The sequence below is a fragment of the Rutilus rutilus genome, assembly GCF_951802725.1.
Source record: "Rutilus rutilus genome assembly, chromosome: 3".
In the NCBI taxonomy this organism is placed as follows: Eukaryota; Metazoa; Chordata; class Actinopteri; order Cypriniformes; family Leuciscidae; genus Rutilus; species Rutilus rutilus.
Window position 1 is genome coordinate 58,905,392 of NC_140211.1, and position 21,163 is coordinate 58,926,554.

Consider the following 21,163-nt stretch of genomic DNA (forward strand, 5'->3'; position numbering starts at 1 on the left):
TGGCAGTTCTGCATCATGTGCTTCTGGTCTTAAAGTGACGGCAGCCTAATAAACCTTCTGCACTCACTGCTCTTGACTGAATAACTTTACTAGCTTTAATAAGGATTAATCCGTGTTCAATTTAAAGTTAAGTTGTTATATTTTAAAACCTATTAAATGTAAAAAAAAAAAAAAATGATGGCTTTCAATTTACTGTAATGTTGAATGGCTATAATTTCTGTCTACAATTGAAAAAAAAATCATCAGCATCAGTGACTCTGGCCTTCATTCACAGTACATCACAAAGATGCCTTTAAACACATATTTAACTCTTTCCCCACCATTGACGGAAATCTCCAGCTTTCCGTGTTTCCACTGTTATACGGTAGGGGGCGCTATTACACATCTTCTGAAAGAGTACAGAATCTCCTGATCAAAACACACATGAAGAAGATGCAAAAATGAGCGATCTCATATGTAATCATATGCATATATATATAATAATGCGATTATCAACATTAAACAGCATATAAATCAAAACTGCTTAATATTTGGGGGAAAAAAATGCCGACCCAGAAAGCTCGAATAGAACTGAGTCTGTTGTTTAAAAGCAGAGGCTCTGTTGTTGTTGTTGTTTGGCATATTGCATGTTAAGATATTCATACAACATAATATTCTGAGGGCCATTAACATTTTGTGAAAATGGTCAAAAACTTTGGCGGGGAAAGAGTTAAAATATGCCATCTTCATGTTGTTTTACATTAATCTAGAGGGTCAATGTGAATTTATCATCATATAAAAATATTATATTAATATGCGATTAATTTCTTTCATCTTGCAATAATAATAACATATTTAATACTAATCTACTCTCTCTCTCTCTCTCTCTCTCAGGGTAATCAGATTCTGAGTGGTCTCTCTCTGGACGAGTACAAGGCCACACTGAAGATGATTGAGAAAGCTATTTTAGCCACTGATCTCGCTCTCTACATGAAGTAGGTACTAGATGTCACACACACACACACACACACACACACACACACAGCTGCTTTCACACACCGACAAAAGGGATTTATTAACTGGCTTGTATTTTAGCACACCGCTGTTGATTTATACAGTGCTGGCCACAATTATTACAACACCTGACATCTGAAAATATGGACCTTTTTTGCCTCCAAAATATGATATCATTTCATAATGTTCATGACAAATGCAGATGTTGCACAACAAGTATCAGATGAAGCGGGTCATTCTGTTTCTGTCCACTTTTAACTTTAATGCTATATTTTCTAAATCATAATGATTTTTTAACGAACAAGTATTCGTTATTTCAACGAGCTCATTGTTTCTGCATTAAATCACTACACTGTGTAAATTTATAAATTTTTAGCTAACTGTGATTTTGTATATGTACATGGTAATATGGACTTTTTTCTGTAAAGATGCTTTGAAATGATGTGTATTGTGAAAAGCGCTTTACAAAATTTAATATTTGAGATGTCCACCTTCAGCACATCTCTCTCAGAGTCTGTATATATCCTGAGAACTTCAACACTTGTTTTATCTCATGCTTTCTGCAACTGAAGCCAAAGGCTTTCCTTTAAATGTACGACAGATCCGTCCAGTTTATTTTAAAATGTTCGGTAGCTCCGGCAATAGTTAGAGGAATGTTTCGGCTCATTGTCCTCTTGGAAAACAACAACCGGACATCTTAAATATGTTATGATCTAATCATTTTGGCCTCCACTGTACACGTTTGTTGCTCGTTCATAACGCGAGTCTTCGTGTCTTTGCAGGAAGAGAACAGAATTCTTCGAGCTGGCGAAGAACAGTCAGTTCGTCTGGGAGGACGAGACTCACCGAGATCTGCTGAGGTGAGCGGCGCTCGGGGAACAGCGTAATGCGTTTATGCGTGGGCCGTTTGTTTATATGTCTTGGTTATGATGTTATGATCTTCTGCAGGTCGATGCTGATGACAGCTTGTGATATCTCTGCTATTACTAAACCCTGGCCGGTGCAGAAGAAGGTAAACATGCTATAAAAAGCCAGACGCACTCATCGAAAATCAGTGGAGGAAAAAAAAGACTTTTTATCCCTTCATTTTATCCCTTAAAACTCATCTCTGATCCGCAAAATGCCATATTTAAACGTGCCTCGAAAAATGCCTTAAAATATCTTGAATGTAACTCGACACCCTTGCCTCATTTAGTATGCGCAGTTCTATGAATATGCAAATGAGCCCCGCCTCCACTCACTCACTCAGCTCAGAGATCCACTGGTTGACGATCACACGTTGATCTGATTGGTTACAAGGTAGTTTGTGACGTCAGAAACACCAGCGATTTCAAAGCGTGTTTTTGAGACTGTCTTTGGTTCACTGCAGTTTTAAGGAGGAAATACTCAGCAATGGTGTCGACTTATGAACTTACACATGGTTTGTCTTAAAGCAGATTAAAAACACCACATAGACACATAAACAACATTAAACGCTGGAGTTTCACCACAGGGGGACTTTTAGATTGCTTTAGAAATGTCCTCCTCTCGTTCTCTTCAGTAATAAACAGGTTCAGCTTCTCAACATAATTTAAATGACATAATTTAGACCTTTTACACTCTCATTAAACAATCAAGAATACATTATAATCAAGAATTATGCAAACTCATGACCTTTAGACAGACTTATTATTTACCGTACACACATGAGGCTCTTAAAACGAGACGGCAATATAGTGTCGGCCCAGATCCGGCCCACATCTGGGCCGTGTTTAATCCATGTGTACCGGATGTGGGCCGGATGTGGGCCGACAAAAAAAAAAAAAAACGTAATATTGTGAAATATTATTCCAGTGTAAATCAGCTGTTTTAATGTGAATATATAGTAAAGTGTAATTTATTCCTGTGATCAAAGCTGAATGTTCAGCATCATTACTCCAGTCTTCAGTGTCACATGATCCTTCACAAATCAGTATAATATGATGATTTGATGCTCAAGAAACATTTATGATTATTATCAGTGTTGAAAACAGTTATTTACATTTTTATTTCAGGATTCTCTGATGAATAGAAAGTTCAAAATAACAGCATTTATCTGAAACTGAAAGCTTTTGTAACATTAAACACCACCGTTCAAGAGTTTGGGGTCAGTAATCATTTTTATTTAATTTTGGGGGGGGGATATATAAAATAAATCAATACTTTTATTCATCATGGATGAATTAAATTGATCAAAAGTGACAGTAAAGACATTTATAATGTTAGAAAAGATTCTATTTCAAATAAATGATGTTCTTTTGAACTTTCTATTCATCAAAGAAGCCGAAAAAAAAAAATCACACAACTGTTTTCAACATTGATAATAATAATGAATATTTCTTGATCATCAAATCCGCATATTAGGATGATTTCTGAAGGATCATGTGACACTGAAGACTATCTAATAAAACACTTTCGCAAAGGCCACTAATAAGCAAACCCGTAAAGGCAGAAAAGCCTATATTACTATAGATTATTATAAACTATAAACAGACATGAAGCTGATGTTTAATTGTCAGGGTCGATCAGCGTTTGATGTTTAAGATGAAAATAGCCGCGCAAATTGAATAATTAGCATGTGTTTGTGTCCCACAGATAGCAGAACTGGTCGCCACTGAGTTCTTTGAACAAGGAGATAAAGAGCGGAGAGAGCTAAACATCGAGCCTATTGTAAGCGCTTTACTTTACAGAAAGGTTTAGTCGTTTAGAACCAGGTTAAAATGACAATAACCATGTGACTTTATTCTTTCCCAGGATCTGATGAACAGGGAGAAGCAGGATAAAATTCCCAGCATGCAAGTGTCTTTCATTGATGCCATTTGTACGCAGTTATATGAGGTAAATCACACGAACTGTTCTTTTGTCATTCGACCAAAGCTGCTAGTTTAGAACTGGAGTAACTGTTAAACGCACTACAAATGCTAAATCATGCTAGTAACATGCTAAAAAATGTTAGCAACATGTTAAATCATGTTAGGAACACGTTAGCTACATGATAAACCATGTTAGCAATATTAACATGATATCAACACATGTTAACATTGTACAAAATCATGTTAGCAAAATTTTAAAACATGGTAACAATGTGCTAATTCATGGTAGAAAAATAATTGCAATCTGTTAGCAAACATGCTAAAACATGTTAGCAGATTGTTGAATCATGCTAGAAACATGCCAGCAAAGCATTAACAATGTGTTAAATCATGTTAACAATGCGCTAATTCATGTTAGAAACATGTTAACAATGTGCTAAATCATGCTTTCGACATGTTAAAATGTGTTTGTTATGTGCTAATTCATGCTAGAATCATGTTAGCACTGTTAAATCATGGTAGAAGCATGTTAAAAATGTTAGCAAAGTACTAAGTTGTGTTAGCTGCATGCTAATAATCTGCTAAATCATGTTAACGATGTACAAAATCATGCTAGCAACATTTTAAAACATGGTAACAATGTGTTAATTCATGATAGAAAAATAATGGCAATCTGTTAGCAAACATGCTAAAACATGTTAGCAGATTGTTGAATCATGCTAGAAACATGCCAGCAACATGCTGACAATGTGCTAAATCATGCTAACAATGCGCTAATTCATGTTAGAAACATGCTAACAATGTGCTAAATCATGCTTTCAACATGTTAAAATATGTATGTTATGTGCTAATTCATGCTAGAATCATGTTAAATCATGGTAGAAGCATGTTAAAAATGTTAGCAAAGTACTAAGTTGTGTTAGCTGCATGCTAATAATCTGCTAAATCATGTTAACGATGTACAAAATCATGCTAGCAACATTTTAAAACATGGTAACAATGTGTTAATTCATGATAGAAAAATAATGGCAATCTGTTAGCAAACATGCTAAAACATGTTAGCAGATTGTTGAATCATGCTAGAAACATGCCAGCAACATGCTGACAATGTGCTAAATCATGCTAACAATGCGCTAATTCATGTTAGAAACATGCTAACAATGTGCTAAATCATGCTTTCAACATGTTAAAATATGTATGTTATGTGCTAATTCATGCTAGAATCATGTTAAATCATGGTAGAAGCATGTTAAAAATGTTAGCAAAGTACTAAGTTGTGTTAGCTGCATGCTAATAATCTGCTAAATCATGTTATCAACATGCTAAAACATGTTGACGTGCAAATTCACGTTATCACATGCAACATGCTAATCATGCTAGAAATATGATAATGTGTTAAATCATGCTAGGTAGCAACATCTGTCTATCTATCTATCTATCTATCAATCTATCTATCTATCTATTAGGGGTCTAAATATTAATCGATTCGTATCGATGCATCGATTATACAGCCGACGATTCGATGCATCCCTACTATCTATCTATCTATCTATCTATCTGTCTGTCTGTCTGTCTGTCTGTCTGTCTGTCTGTCTGTCTGTCTGTCTATCTATCTATCTATCTATCTATCTATCTATCTATCTATCTATCTATCTATCTATCTATCTATCTATCTATCTATCTATCTATCTATCTATCTATCTATCTATCTATCTATCTATCTATCTATCTATCTATCTATCTATCTATCTATCTGTCTGTCTGTCTGTCTGTCTGTCTGTCTGTCTGTCTGTCTGTCTGTCTGTCTGGCCAAAACTGGGCTTCTAACTGAAAGCCTTTAAACGTTAAGCTTTTTAAACTACTTCAAACTCTCTGGTCAGGCTTTCTCAAGCCAACACTGAAGTCTGTCTCATTAACGGTCTTCTTCTTCTGCTGTCCTGTGCTCGTGTGCGCAGGCGCTGACGGGTCTCTCGGAGGACTGCTCCCCCCTGCTGGAGGGATGTAGGAAGAACAGGCAGAATTGGAAGATTCTCGCTGAACAAGGAGAAGAAGGAGCTTTGCTGAAAGAAGGACTTTAGATTTTCTGTCGGCATACACTCTTCCTCTGACTATTCGCATCATTCCCTGGCCCTTTCCCAGAGACTGAAGGATTGCAAGACCCTGGTTTGATGTCTTTCACAAAGCACACTCGAGTAGGCTTGAGTGAAAGATGTATCAGAATAAAGTCACTTCTTGAATCGAGACTGCTGTGCTTTAACGTTACCTGTGCAGGTAATCCAGCGGATGAAGAGACATGCTTTAAAACTGTGACTAAAAGAATGTTCCAGGTTCAATGCAAGTATTTGTGAAATGCTATTACCACAGAAAATCATTTCATCACAAAAATCGTAGACTGTAAAAAAATATGTTCGTAGTTTTCGTGATGTTTCTGAAGAGCATTTTTGAAGCCCAAAGTGGGCTGAGACGGCCATCGCCATCTTGTTAGCGCGTCACTCACGGATAAACGAAAATATGCAGCGAGGCGGATAGCGGTGACATCAGCGGCAATCCACCTGTCACTCAAGTGGCCACGCCTTTAATTATGCAGAACTTTAAGGCTTAATATAATTTAAACGGATGAGTTATACAAATATTCACTCCCCTCACAGTTGTCATGAAGGGCAAAATTAGCGATATAGACCAAAACCACTTTTTGTACCAGGCTGCAAACATGTTTTTTCTGCTGTAAAGTTGGGTATTTTAACATGGGGGTTTATGGGATTGACTCTCTTTTGCAGCCGGTCTCTAGTGGCCAGTGGATGAACTGCAGTCTAATCACTTCAGTGTTGGATTCAAGAGAGAACAAACTAAATAAAATAGTTCACTACCGGTCAAGTGACAGTAAAGAATAATCCTGGGGGGGGGGGGGAATTATATATAGCAGCAAATACTGTTTTCAACACTGATAATAATTAATAATTGAGCACTTACAGAACCTTAATGGGCAAGACATTACAAAGGCAGAAAAGTCGTATTTTTCTACTGTCACGAACATGTAACCAATCCCGTTAGCGTGTTTTGTAGCGTTGAGCAATGCAGCCAATCACAGGCATGTCTGTTGATTTCTTGAACGCAATGGCCAATCAGAGGCCTTCATGAACATTGTGTCTGTCACGTGACAAATGAACGAAAGATTCAGAAGATAAAGTAAATATTTATCTTTGGCTGTATTATAATGATTTCTTAGTGGATGTGTTCGGGGAATTTGGATGTTTAAAGTATAACATTTAAATGAACTATGAACAAAATCTTTATTCGAGTCATTTCGTTCATTTAAGTGGCTTTAAATGACTCGAATAAAGATTCGTTCATTTTGATGAATGAGATCGAAACGAGAAATGATCCGAACTTTTCTTAACACTCGCTATTCCTCTCATTATAACAAACAACGTGTAGAAACGGTGTAAATAAGAGATTCATTGATTAAAACGGATGAGCTAAGACGAGAAACAGCTCTTTAGTGATCATCTTTGCGTGCTTTTTAGGCTATAATCCATTCAGAAGTTAAATACATTTACTCACAGATTAATTCTGGAAACTACAATGAATGACAGCGATAATAACCATTAATCCAGAGCCCGTCTACGGAGAGCCTGGCCACTCCCTATTAAGTCCTATTGTACTAATTAAGTCCTAATGTTGGTTGTAGTTCCACCAGAGTTCCACTGGGGGCGATCGCCCATGAGTGCAAAATGAATGGGAGTCTATGGGGCTAGACGGCTAAATTTGTCTCTTTCACCCGATTGCCGTTGAGAAATCTCAGATTTGATTGGAGGTTTTGCAAGTTCAACATGGGTTATAGGTCGAAAGTTGAATGAACGAGTACTTATGTCCTTTCGATTTCTTACAGGTTGAGTTGTTGTTGCCCATAACACGCTAGCATTCTGCTAATGAACACTGATTGGTCAGTGAAGGACTGATTACGACCAGAGATACCGCTTGATGGCATTGTGGCATCCGAAGCGGGACCAGAAACAAACAAAACAAAAACTCGTCTAGCACGTGTGTTTACCTGTGTCAGCTGTGTTTACCTGTGTCAGCTGTGTGTGTTTACCTGTGTCAGCTGTGTTGTCGATGCCTCGAGAGAAAAAAAAGTGCAGAGCGCGAAAGCACCAAAGTGACTGAAGGATTGCCGTAAAGCAGTATCTCTGGTCGTACGATGTGTATGACGTCATTGACATTTTAAAAGACTTTTTAAAGCAAATAAGTGACTAAAAAATCTAACACCCAGCAGTGTGTAATTTCTTTGCATCTCCTGTCGAATACAACATTCAAATTACTAGACAAAAAATTATATCCTGAGAAAAGTGGATTTTGAGGGGTATAGCGCCATAGACCTCCATTCATTCTGCACTCGTCCTGTGAGCGCCCTCATGTGGAGCCAGAGTGGAACTGCACTCGTCCTGTGAGCGCCCTCATGTGGAGCCAGAGTGGAACTGCAGCCAGTTCAGAAGCCGGAAGTTTACTGAGAGTGGAAGCTCTCCCCTTATTAGACATTCTCTGCATTAATCCAAGATTGAGTAGCGTTCACTACTTCAGTTAACTGTGAACGTTTCATGTTTTTAAAATCAGATTAATTTCTCGTGGTAATCGACAGCATATCGACTTGCATTGAGTCCAGAACATTCCTCGTGTTTTCTTGTAGTCTGTATGTTTTTGTTCAGCTCACTCACTGAATTACTGATATACGCACATACTAACTCTTAGTTTGCTACATTGCACTGTTAGCGTAAGCTGATATTTAAACGAACACATTGAATACAGTCGTTTTTCACTGTTTAAACACTTTCACGTCACTTTGTAAAATACCTTTATATGTTGTAGATTTTTTTTTTTTGTTCACTTGCATTGCGTACCTGTGATATGTGAACTTATTTATCATCTGTTACACAAATGTGTGTTAAATCCTTTGACAATCACAACAAATACTTGTATCGGGATGGAAATAAGATGTCTGTAGAAATGAAACCTGTTCCACACCTGACTTGTTGATGGATCTAGTATTTTATTTTATTATTTATTTTTACAATATTTGACCAATGATACACAATCATTAAGAAGGCACCTAATTAACTCTTTCCCTGCCAGCATTTTTGATCATTTTCACTAAACTTTTATGGCCCCAGAATATTGTTGCATGAATATGTAAACATTAAATGCATCAAAAGAAAGAACAGTCAGTTAACCCTTCCTGGGTCGACATTTCTTTAGGTAACGTTTAGATTTTTATGCTGTTTGATGATCGTGTTATTGTACATGTGCGTCAGCAATGCTTCTATCGCTTGTTTCTGCTTCTTCATTTGTGTTTTTGATCCTGAGATTCTGTCAGATGCGTAACAGCGCCCTCTTAAGGATAACAGTTAAAACGCAGATTGCGGCGAAAACTCGTCAGTGGCGGGGAAAGAGTTAAAAAGCACTTTCAGCTCATCAATAACGTAAAATGAAAATTCTTTTGTCTAATTTAACGGTATTTTATAGTTGATCAGTTGACAGATTGAATGGAGAATGCGCACATGGATGCTGTAGCTGGTCACCATTTTTTTTTTTTTTTTTTGCAGTTCACTTAAAGCTACAATATGTACGATTTTTGTAATAAAATATCCAAAAATCACTTGCACAGTGTGATATATTTCCTGCAGTTGTGTACTTACAATATCCCAAAAGTTCCCAAAGATTTTTAATTTCAGAGAAATTCCCATTTTAAATAATGGCTCTGTTCACTTGTCGCCTGTCAATGACGTAATATCCGCGTTATCCCTGGTTTCCGCTCGTACTGCCGTAGTAACCATGGCGACAGACGTGGACATCTGCGTTACATCTAGCAGCGCGCTCACGCTGTTGTTTCGTTCACACATTATGGATCATGGAAAGCAGACTTTGGGACAAAAGGTGAACTAAAACGAGGATCAATATCAGCGTGGCGTTTTCGAGAGCTAGCGACTAACGCTAACTTCGACTCGACAGAGACGCCGCTCTTGCATGTACTTTATTAGACAGGTGAGCAAATGTCCATAAAACGTATCAATGTTATATAGCTCAACATGATGAAATGTTAGAATATGATCAGTATGTTATTCTAGCTTACTGCTAGTCTCATACAGACAAACTCACAGATAGAACATTATAACTTTAACACACTCAAATGCAGTTTAGTGTGATAGTGTAGAGCAAGTGAAACAGCGCTGCTTTACCTCACAAGTTTCATTCGTATAATAAACTGCCCTGTGAGTATTATTCAGCACTTGTGAGTAGTTCGGTAGAATGAAATGTCCTTAGTCGTTCATTTCCGCGGGACTCGCGTGTGGCGCTGATATCTGTCTCTCATTAGCACTCGCGCCCTGCTTCATTACACAGTCATGTTAAACACTAGCCTAGAAATCTAGACGCACCCTAGCGGCAGCAAAATTTATTTTGCAGCCAGGGTAGTCTAGCAACGTATCTAGCAATCTAGTCTAGCAAACTAGCGTATCTAGTCTAGCAATCTCCGTTGACTTTCGTGCTGGAAAAACCTAAATTGGGTCAGGCCAATCACATCGTGTATAGAGTAGGTGGGGCGCGCTTAACATAATGACGACAAAGTTGCAACGGTTCCCTGCTACTTGAAAACAAAGAATGGCTGCTGCTGCTGGAGAACAGTCTTTCGAATCGGCTTTGGCCGCGACTCTGGAGGAATTGGAGTTAAGCTTTTCTTTGAGAAAAGAGCAAAGAACAGCACTTAAGTCATTCTTAAAAAAGGAAGATGTATTTGTAGTTTTGCCGGCCAGATTCAAAAGTTGAATCTATCAACTAATGTTAGCTCTGCTGTTGGGGAAACGCTCTGGTTGGTTGTTGCGCTGTCCTATTGCGTGCAGAGGGAATCTGAAAGACAGCCGTTTATCCCGCCCCTCGGATTGAGCCTTGTCTATGGTGAGTTGCCAGACCTAACACCTTGATGTAGGTCTGGCTTGCCAGGCTAGTTAAACATCAATGTATTCACTCATTATTAGAGTTTCACTCATTATTATTATTAGATTCACTACATTATTAGATCCTTCGGCATGACGGCAAGTTCCATAATTCCGCTTATATGCGTCATCAACATATGTCTTTGTTATTGTAAGAGGTTACGACCCCTAGCAGTGAAAAATATTACATATTGTACCTTAAAAGGTTCTGTATGTAATATTTTTGGTTGTACTAAAGCATAAAAATACCATGTGTGCAGATATTTAGGAAACATGTGACGTTCACATGAGGTGTGTTTCCCGAAAGCATGGTTAGCCAACTATGGTGGCAAGTTTAGGTGTGTGACTCACTGCCAGTTCCCCCAATAGACCCGACCTAAAAAGCCTCGGCATCGTCTAAAATCTCTATGACCACAAGCATGTTCACTCTTTCCCTGTCAACAAAATATTCTGGGGGCCATGAAAATTTTGATTTAAAAAAAAATTATCAAAAAACGCTGGCGGTGACTGGCAACTTTTTTTTTTTTTTATGCCAGCGGGGAGAGAGTTAAAACGCAGATAAATCAACAATTAAAAAATAATTTACTTTAAACTTAATTCAACTTAAAAAAATAAATTAAAAAAACGCGGCGGGGAAAGAGTTAAAACGCAGATAAATCAACGAATCAACCATTTAAAAAAAAAATCAGTATCAAGTAAGATCAAAACTTATCTTTTTAACTTAGCTTTTAGTTAAGGGTATTGTACATTGTAGTTATAACTTAATTTTATTTCTCCCTACACTGATCTCATCATACATTTGTGTGAGGGTGTGTGTAGCCATGCCTTCATCTGCTAGGCTTGATAAATGTTTTTATACATGTATGTTTTATTGTTTTTAGTTATAACTGCGAAGCACTTTGGGCAACAACGTTGCTATGAAATGCGCTATATAAATAAATAATAGTTGAAGTTGAAGATTCAAGTAGGCCTACAGCATCTCACACACACTCGAGTTTTCCTGAGGTGAAATGCGAGGCTCTTCTCCCAGTAATGAAGCATTAAAACACTGACGTCCACAGAAGCACAGGCTCAAAGCAGGACCTGCTTCAGATCAAACACGTTCACAGCCTTTATTCTGCTCCACATCTTCATAATCGAGTCCTTTCCGTCTCTGTTCAGTGTAATTAATGCGACACTGCTTTACCAAACTAAAACCTTCACTGACCTCAAGCTAGACAGACAAGAGTAAACTCAGTCCTCAGATCTTGCACGTACATTTCATGTGATGTTTTAAAATTAAAGTTCATTGTTGATTCTCTATACAGTAATGCAAATCAGCTTTTTGGGATAGTTTAAACCATCATCATAAAGTGAGAACTAGTATTACAGTCAGGTATAAATACATAACTAATAACATAGTAAAAAAATTACAATCAAATTAAAAACTTTTGAATTTGGGATCAAATATATTCTTGACAGGCTTTGTGCAAATCTCCTGATATGTAAACTTGGATGTGTCGCCATCTAGAGGAAACTGCGAGCAATCAAAGAAACGCATAAATCAACAATACAATCTTGGAAACAAGATATTTATTTTCTGTATTAGGAAATACAGCCTTTAAAACAACAACAAATAAGAAATAAGCTTTATATAGATATATACACAGGACTGAAACGTTGTAACAGAAGACAGAAGGAGAGCCGGCGCGATCACATGGAGTCCGTCCTCTTGTAGGCCACCATACTGTTGACCTTGTGAATGGAGGTGGTGAAGGAACGCAAGCGCACCTCCTCTGATTGGTCGATGAGCTGAGGCCCAGACTCCTCCCACTGCTCCGGCACCTGCAGGTCTTTATCCGTGTAGATCAGCAGGTCGAACGCGCCTGGTGGAGACGACAAAAACAAAAGTGTTAGTCAGATCGTAATATAAAGTGAGTCCCCCCAAAAAAATAAAATAATAATAATAATCATAATTGTTAGTCCAAAAAAAAAAAAATTTATATTGTTAGTCAGATCACAATATAAAGTACGTCCAAAACTTTTAACTTAAACGCACTATAACGATTAAATCAATCATTTGATACACTGTAATTACATCTATAATGACACGGATGACCTTAAACCCAGCCGTACCCCCAAACCCGTCCTGAACTAATAGGACATATAATATCAGGCAACTACGCGAGTTAAGATTAGGCTCTGGTCTAGTTATTATCCAGTTATTGTAAAATAAAGTGCTACTGTTTTGCAATACATCAACACAACACTGACTTAATACTGACAACAAGTAAAACTTGGTTCTACACAGTTTCAGTGCAGCTTCAAAGTCTCGACACGATCCAGCCGAGGAATAAGAGTCTCATCTAGACAAACCAGCCGACATTTTAGAACAATATAAACATTTATATACTTTTAACCACTAATGCTGGTCTTGCGCTCGCTGTGATGCGACACACATTAAGTAATCAGGTTGAAAGGTCAAGTGTGTTCCGGTTCAGAAATGTAGGATAGGGTGAAAAACTCCATCTCAAGTCTGACATCATTGTTTTATCTTTTATTTGATTAATTTGTAAATGGCGTTTGACTCAGTCTTTGCACGGTCACTGGGTCTGTTCTTACACCTACATCACGCTTGACCTTTCAACCTGATTACATAATGTGTCGCATCACAGCTAGAGCAAGTATATAAATGTTTATTTTGTTCTAAAATGTCCGCTGGTTTGTCTAGATGAGACTCTTATTCCTCGGCTGGATCGTGTCGAGACTTTGAAGCTGCACTGAAACTCACATCTGGACCTTCGACCCGTTGGACCCCACTGAAGTCACTATATGGAGGAACATCCTGGAGTGTTTTCCTCAAAAACCTTCATTTCTTTTCCACTAAAGAAAGACATGAACATCTTGGATGACGTGGAGGAGAGTAAATGATCAGGAAATGTTCATTCTGGAGTGAGCGACCCCTTTAAGAGTGTTTCAGACTTGTCTCGTTATGGTTAATGTCGTTGGTGTGAATGTTCCTCTGATGAACTCACAGGCCGTTTCCAGCAGCGGCAGGAAGGTGACGGTGGCGGTGACCTGTCGGATCACCGAGCGGATCTCCTCCTGGATGGCTTTTATGGACTTCTCCCTGGGAGCACTGGAACATACAATTATGAACATTCATATCTGCATTGGTCACACAAGAGAACATTAACATTAAATCACAGTGAACTTCGTGGCTAGGGTTGGGAACCGAATACTTGAGGTCAGGAATCGGATACTGGTTATAAAATAACATTTTCCATTCCCCTTAATTCCTTTGTGAGCATTTCAATATGACTTCAAACCATTCAAGTGTGTGAGACTCCTGCGCTGCACACACACACACGTACGTGTAACGGTATATTGGATCCGTGCAGCTCTTGAAGTGACAGCAGCCTAATATTCTTAATATAATTCATATTCTTGCCGTCTCTATAATAAGTAATTTTCAATAATTTATGAAGTACAGTGTTATTTTACATTTGACTACAGTTTCTGTACATGAATACTGAAAATCTTAAACTGTTTATTTCAATCGTATCTTTGTTCAGGTTTATCTTTGTTCAGGTTTATCTTTGTTCAGGTTTATCTTTGTTCAGGTTTATCTTTGTTCAGGTTTATCTTTGTTCAGGTTTATCTTTGTTCAGGTTTATCTTTGTTCAGGTTTATCTTTGTTCAGGTTTATCTTTGTTCAGGTTTATCTTTGTTCAGGTTTATCTTTGTTCAGGTTTATCTTTGTTCAGGTTTATCTTTGTTCAGGTTTATCTTTGTTCAGGTTTATCTTTGTTGTGATTGCTGATTTTGTTGTTCTTTTTTAAGTTACTGAGTGTTTATTGTCTTTAATAATGCTTGAAGTGTACATTAGTGAGGCTAGTTGTTCTTCAAACGCTCCTCGTGTGAGTGTTCTTTAGCCGGTTGATTTCTGTTCATGATATTCAGACACAATTAAATGTTTTGCAATAATGATATCGAAGTATATATTTTTTCTAATTGGAATCGAAATTATGAATCGCTAAGAAACAGGTTTGAGAATCGTTTGAATTTGAACGATTCCTATCCATGGCTGTGATTGAATCTGAAGATAACGAATCATTATTCTGATATGAGAGATTAAAACACGTACCCGCTCTCCTTCGCCGCCTTGTCGCACTCGATGTCGAACTGCCATCGCTCCAGAACCTCGTTGGTCTCCAGACACGTGATCACGACCACCAGCTTCTGAACGGTGCAGTCGAACAGCCATTCTGCAGAGAGACGGACCATCACTGAGCAAACACACACTCACACTACACGCAGGAGCGTTCACAGTGAACAGCAAATCTCAACTTGTAAAATAAGTCTCTGATGTCCCCAGAGTGTGTGTGTGAAGTTTTAGCTCAAAATACCCCACAGATATTTTTATATAGCACGTTAAAGTTGTCACTTTTTGAGGGTGAGCAAAAACACACCGTTTGTGTGTGTCCCTTTAAATTAGGGATGCACGATAATGCATTTTGGCCGATATTCGATATGCCGATATTTTCAAACTAATTTTGTCCGATGCCGATACCGATATATACACATTTTCCCCCTGATATATTTACACTTTAATTTTACTGAAGAGAAATCCAAGTCTCTCTCCTGTACTACCTTTACTGTATTACACTCATGTGTTGTAGATAAGGCAATACACAAGACAAACAAAACAACATTTGATTCTACCATAAATGTATAATTTTACAAATGTAGACAGACATTCACCCCTGAAAAATAGGTAAATTATTTATGCCATTGCCACAGTTTATTTTTAAGTTCAGACTTTAAACTTCAGTCCTTAGAAGTAAAATAAATAGAAAAAAAAATTCAAATAAAAAAAATTACATCTTCTCCTACTTGAACAGGTCTACCAAATGCTCCCCTGTTTTCGGTGATGCGGTGGCGACCCGTTCATGTACTGTAACATGTAAGGGTGGCGCTGCCAATAAAGCAACTAAAAGTTGTCACAGAGAAGCGCAAAAGTAATGATTATGAATATGTCAAATATAGCAAGGAGACATTTTAATTGTTTATTAATAAACAAGTGTTTTCTGTGTCGGCTGCAAAGATGAAGTTGACTGACTCGCAATCTTCGGAGTAGGCTCGCGAGTCAGTCAACTTCATCTTTGCAGCCGACACAGTGAACGCGCCAGGGAGAAATGCACATTTCGGATTACATAGTTTTCTTTCGTTTTGAATTGTTATGTTTAAAAAATATGATTTAAAACGTTCTGTAGATAATAGATATATTTATCAGGTCTGTGAGGCAAGTAAGCTATGCTGAGTTTCGTTTCATTTATGAGACGAACTCCAGTTCACGCGCGCGCCTCTGTGTCGTGATATCTATTATCTGGTTTACTTATTATTTATTAGGCTAAATCCAGGCAATTGGTTGATAAAACATTTTTTAAAATTAAGATACAATTAATACAAAACGAAATTCACTTAGAAAGGCTTTGTGCTTTCTGTTTGAGGTCTCTGTGGAAGTTTTAAAGCAGTCTCTATCAGCGCCGCTTTCAGAGCGCTCACGTCCGTAACCGAGAACTGTCACTGTTTTTCCTCATAAATGCGAACACGAAAAATAAAATAAAATGAATATTTTATGCTCTGTGGAGAGCATAGTAGCTTGGAGAGTTTACATAAGTAAGCTACAGGACATTGTCTTTCGAAACATGACCTGCACGAAAGAGAAAAAAAATACTGCGGCATTCTACCCATCACTTCTGAAAATGCACTTGCGAATGCGTCTCTGTCCCCAGCACATCTCAAACCAAACTGACGCTCATGCTAGAAATGCCTCCACATGTTGGAAGTTTAAGTTGCTGGCACTCATGCTATGTTCACGGTCGTCACGTGCACATAGGAAACACGCCACCCTATCGGCAAGGCTCATCGGCAGAAATATTCATATCGGCCGATGCCGATGATCGTCATTTAAAGCTTTTATCGGCCGATACCGATGTTGTGCCGATATCATCGTGCATCCCTACTTTAAATGCAAATGAGCTGCTGCTCCCGGCACAGGGGGCGGAGCTTCAAGAGCTCCTGTCCTTTTACCTCACACACACATGCACTGAACATTTCAAAACCTTTTAGCCTTTTATGTTCAAACCAGATTCAGACAATGATGGAGAGACTCAAGAAGAAGAGACAACATGTAGAAGCAACAGGATATTTCTGAATGGTTAGTTGATGAATTTATGTAGATGATGTGTAGTTATCTTCTAGTCATTGATTAGCATATTCTGTCTTGATAATCTATAAATCGTGTTCAGGGGGCGGGGTTTATGTAAATTCTAGGGCTGGTGATGTCACAACCCGGGAGGAATGTGGTGTAGTCTCTACCAGCCGTTTGTTGTAGTCCTTAAAAAGAGATTTCTGTAAAAGCAAATATCTCCCTTTGCTCTGAACTTTGAGTATTGTAACTTTGCAGATGTTGTTTATGCTCAAACAGCAACATTACACACTAACTACAGTTAGAAAAGTCAAATCATAATCGACCACCCCTTTAAATGTAAGGTGAGACTGATTCATTCACAGCCATTTTAAGCGTTGGAAATTGATCAACATATTTAGTGTTCATTTGGCCGTTCACAGGGTTCGTACAGACACTGTAAAATGAAATTCCAGGACTTTAAGCACTTTTTTGGTTTTCAAGGACTACAATCAGATCTCACTTAAATTTATTATCTTTCAAATTCTAAAAAATTCAAAGCTGTATCGTATACTTTAATTATATGAGCAATATCACGCTCGTGGCCATGTGATGTGGCTCTATATCAATATAAGACTTAAATTGCAAAAAGTCAAATTCAAGTTCTTCAAGCATCTTGTATGAACCCAGCATTCATTTACATACAAGCGGCTCATCTGTGCTGTAATGTCTCTTGTAGTATAAATATAATAACTAAAATAAAAGGTTTTTATTTAAGTCAGCATGAAATGGAAGTTGTGCTGGTCTTTTCTCCTCTATTGTGCCGTATATCCAAGCCAAACGCTTCAGGAACAAGAACAAATGTGGGCGGGGCTTGATTGAGTCTGCGAGGAACTGATTGGATGGTTGTGGTTTGCTATTGGCTGATCTCATGTGAGTGACAGGTTGCCCCGCCCTCGTCATCACAGAAGAGAAGAGATGTTATTCTGATTCAAGATTACCGGGAACATGCATTAAAAAGTAATAAGGATTTGATGGTGACTTTGAGCTGCTGATTTGAACGGAGTCTAATATAGAGGGTTTGCATTGACGTGACTTTCCCGCGGGAACACGTTCCCTCATCCGGACTGAGTGTCAGAAGAGCTGAGAGTGACTGGAGTTAACAGGAGAAACTGCGAGTAAAACAAACCATTATCAGTTTAAACTAAAGCTTGGACTCGACCTAGTGTTCCTGACAGCTTCCCAAAGATCCAGTGATCCGTGGATATTGACATGCAGCAGGAATCGTGTTTCCTGACATTTATATGAGCCTGATTTCCACGCCGAGGAAATACATAAAGCACATTTGCCTGTGAACACTTTATATAAATACAATATAGATCTAAATCCATGTGATCACTCATATCAATGTTATATCATCCATACATCTAGTTTATACTTTAATGTGTTTACTTAAAAACATCCAATTATGCAGAATATACAATGTTTAATATTTAATTGAGTTGTCAATACAATATATAGGGTGTGATTTTACCCCATAATTCTGCATATTGACAATAATAACTGCAAATCCTCCTTTCTCTGCCTGGACCCAGTGGTTTCTGGGAATTGCAGTGATGTATTTGCGTCTCTGTTCTGTAGCTTTCAGCATTTCTTGTCAAATCTAGTTGTTCAGTCGATCTCAAAGCTCTTCCCCGTTTTAGATGCGTTTAGTGTTTTTTTCACGGCATTCACGCTGAAAACCAATGCTGTCGTGCCACTCAGTGTGTGTGTGTGTGTGTAACTATTCATTTCTTCTGGGAAAAACTTTGAGGCATCAAATCAGTTGAAAACACATTTAATGTTAAATACAAAATATCCTATTACACTGTATAGCCTAGCTAGCGAACAGGGCTGGGTAAAAAAAAATGTATTGATTTCTCGATTTTAATCGATTCTCAGTTTTACGAACCGATATCGATTCTTAAATCCCAAGAATCGATTAGTCATCCTGTTCTCAGCTGATGAATGAATGGAACATGTAGCGCATCCCATCCAATAAATCTCAACAATCTTTGTGCTTTACTATTGATATGAAACAAAGTCTCAGATTTCAAATTACGTCCATTTTCTTACGAAATTCAAAAACATAAATAGCGTTTTGTCGCTGTGGCGTGAGATCGCTCTGGCTCAGCTCTAGAGAAGCACATGATCTTCTCTTCCGCCTTAATAACACCAGTTACAGCGCGAGATAAACATGAATGAGCTTCTGAAAGTGTGTTAAAGATAGAGTACAACTTATCGAAGTCCGTATCATGTGACATGGAGTCGCTCAGTGTTTCAACCGTGGAAAGACGTCAGTAAAACAGCTTGTAAACAATGTCATGTAACGTCACATTTACCTCAGAAAAACCATATCCAGTGACCATAAACTCGTCAGTCAGCGAGAAATATTAACTCTAGAGAGGAGCATTCTGCTAATATATGCACCATATTACATATTCATTATAATTTTTAATGTTCTTCAATATTTGCATGTTTGAATAAATCTGGCAGGTTTGTATGACAGACACCATTTAAATGTCTATATTTAATATAACTTTATTATTATAAAAATAAATAAGTGTAATTTAAGTGTTTGTACACAAATCAGTTGATTGTTACCTTCAGTATTACAGTAGGCTAATGAAGCCTATAGGCTACCACTGACTCCCACAGTTTACAGCATTAGTGAAGAGATGTTTTCCTTGAGGAAATTTGCCATGTGTTGCACCTAATATCCACAATAATCAATATTGAATCGAAATCGAATCGAATTGTGAAAATTGTGTCAATACCCAGCCCTACTAGCTAATGTTACTAAAACATGTGTGGTGCTGTTGTTTCCTCAGACAGGTGTGTGTGTGTGTGTGTGTGTGTGTGTGTGTGTGTGTACCTTTGAGTTGTGTGATGACGTTGGTGAGGTAGTTCTTCAGCTTGGAGTCAGTGGTGAGATGAAGACTCATGTCGTATTGTGTGACTCTGGTGAAGGTTTCCGCCGGATAAATCCCTCGCTGGTAGAGGATACTGTTGATCCCGAACGCTACAGAACACAAACATATATTATTTATTTACATAGAAATTATTTTCTGGAACAGCTGCAAAGTTAGCACACTATAGCTAATGCTAACTGTACAGTAACAGTACAAACGTCCTCCTTCAGCTCGTGCTTCACGTGTCTTGTAGAAATGATTAAGTAAACGTAAGAATCTGATATTGTTAGTAATATTTCCAGGTCAACACTCACTGAACTAGAGCAGCAACTCAGGTTTACTTAATTATCTATATATTCTTTTCACGGAGTATCAAATATGATCATCAGGCTTTTATTAAGGAAGATTTATTTGTTCATCTCTCAATCACCACTGTATTGCATTAAATGTATTAAAACTACAGAACTTTGGTCATACAACTAAGCATTTAAATATAATCTATCGTCAAAACACAGATATTTATATATGCATTTTAAGTAACTAGACGCTATACTGTTATTGATTTATTTTATCTTACTTTTTGGCCACATAAATATCATCTTAGCAACAAATTGCATATTTTGCATAATTAATTCTCGAGTATGAACTCCATAATCTCATAAGTTACTATATTAAACATAAAGCGTGATGCATCAAATGCGATGCTCAAAAAACACAGATGCAAACTCTTTTTACATTTATTTTGATAGTCTAAATGTCCAATACATTTTTATTTCATAAGATTTCTCGGACTAGTTCACATGTCAGGCTTTACAGGGTTCGCGATCACATCTTAACATCTTAAAACCACACATTTGAGATTAAAACAGCAGTCTACTTTAACAATGGCACGAGACTTTTGAAAGAATATTCGCACACCTCAGGATGCAATTCGCTTTCAATTCTATTTCTATTGTAACTATAACCACGACAAACATTAACGACGCCATGAAACGCATTAATCTGTCCGAAAATCAGAAACGTTACTTACAGAAAAATTCGGCAACAAGTTCCGCACTGCCCTTCAGAGTGATTCCCTTCAGCGTCTTAGACATCTTGAATTGAGTTTAGATTCGGTAAGTTTGCGTGTAAACTCAGTCCTCGATGCTGCTTGTTTTCTATTAACCGCCAAACAGTTTGAATCTGACGCTGCGCGTGACGTCAGCGCACGCGTCATTATGACAGCTCACGTTC

The 21,163-nt window shown here is 37.8% G+C and overlaps 2 protein-coding genes across 5 annotated transcripts in view; one reads left to right on the top strand and one right to left on the bottom strand.

The window, feature by feature from the left end:
* pde5ab (phosphodiesterase 5A, cGMP-specific, b) overlaps nt 1-9,460 on the top strand; it is a 59,974-nt gene extending 50,514 nt beyond the window's left edge. For all 4 annotated transcript variants that reach the window (XM_084405410.1, XM_084405411.1, XM_084405408.1 and 1 more), the window contains exons 16-21: nt 874-974; nt 1,776-1,853; nt 1,942-2,005; nt 3,607-3,681; nt 3,766-3,849; nt 5,780-9,460. In XM_084405410.1, the coding sequence (XP_084261536.1) occupies nt 874-974; nt 1,776-1,853; nt 1,942-2,005; nt 3,607-3,681; nt 3,766-3,849; nt 5,780-5,902 (525 nt within the window). In that variant the 3' untranslated portion in view covers nt 5,903-9,460. The remainder of the gene's footprint in view (nt 1-873; nt 975-1,775; nt 1,854-1,941; nt 2,006-3,606; nt 3,682-3,765; nt 3,850-5,779) is intronic.
* A 2,904-nt stretch (nt 9,461-12,364) lies between these two features.
* On the bottom strand, nt 12,365-21,163 carry mad2l1 (MAD2 mitotic arrest deficient-like 1 (yeast)). The gene is made up of 5 exons (XM_084405427.1): nt 20,961-21,163; nt 19,894-20,040; nt 14,934-15,054; nt 13,822-13,925; nt 12,365-12,672 (listed from the first exon to the last, which is right to left on the bottom strand). The coding sequence occupies exons 1-5, from the start codon at nt 21,022-21,024 to the stop codon at nt 12,500-12,502; spliced, it is 609 nt and encodes a 202-aa protein (XP_084261553.1). The 5' UTR covers nt 21,025-21,163; the 3' UTR covers nt 12,365-12,499.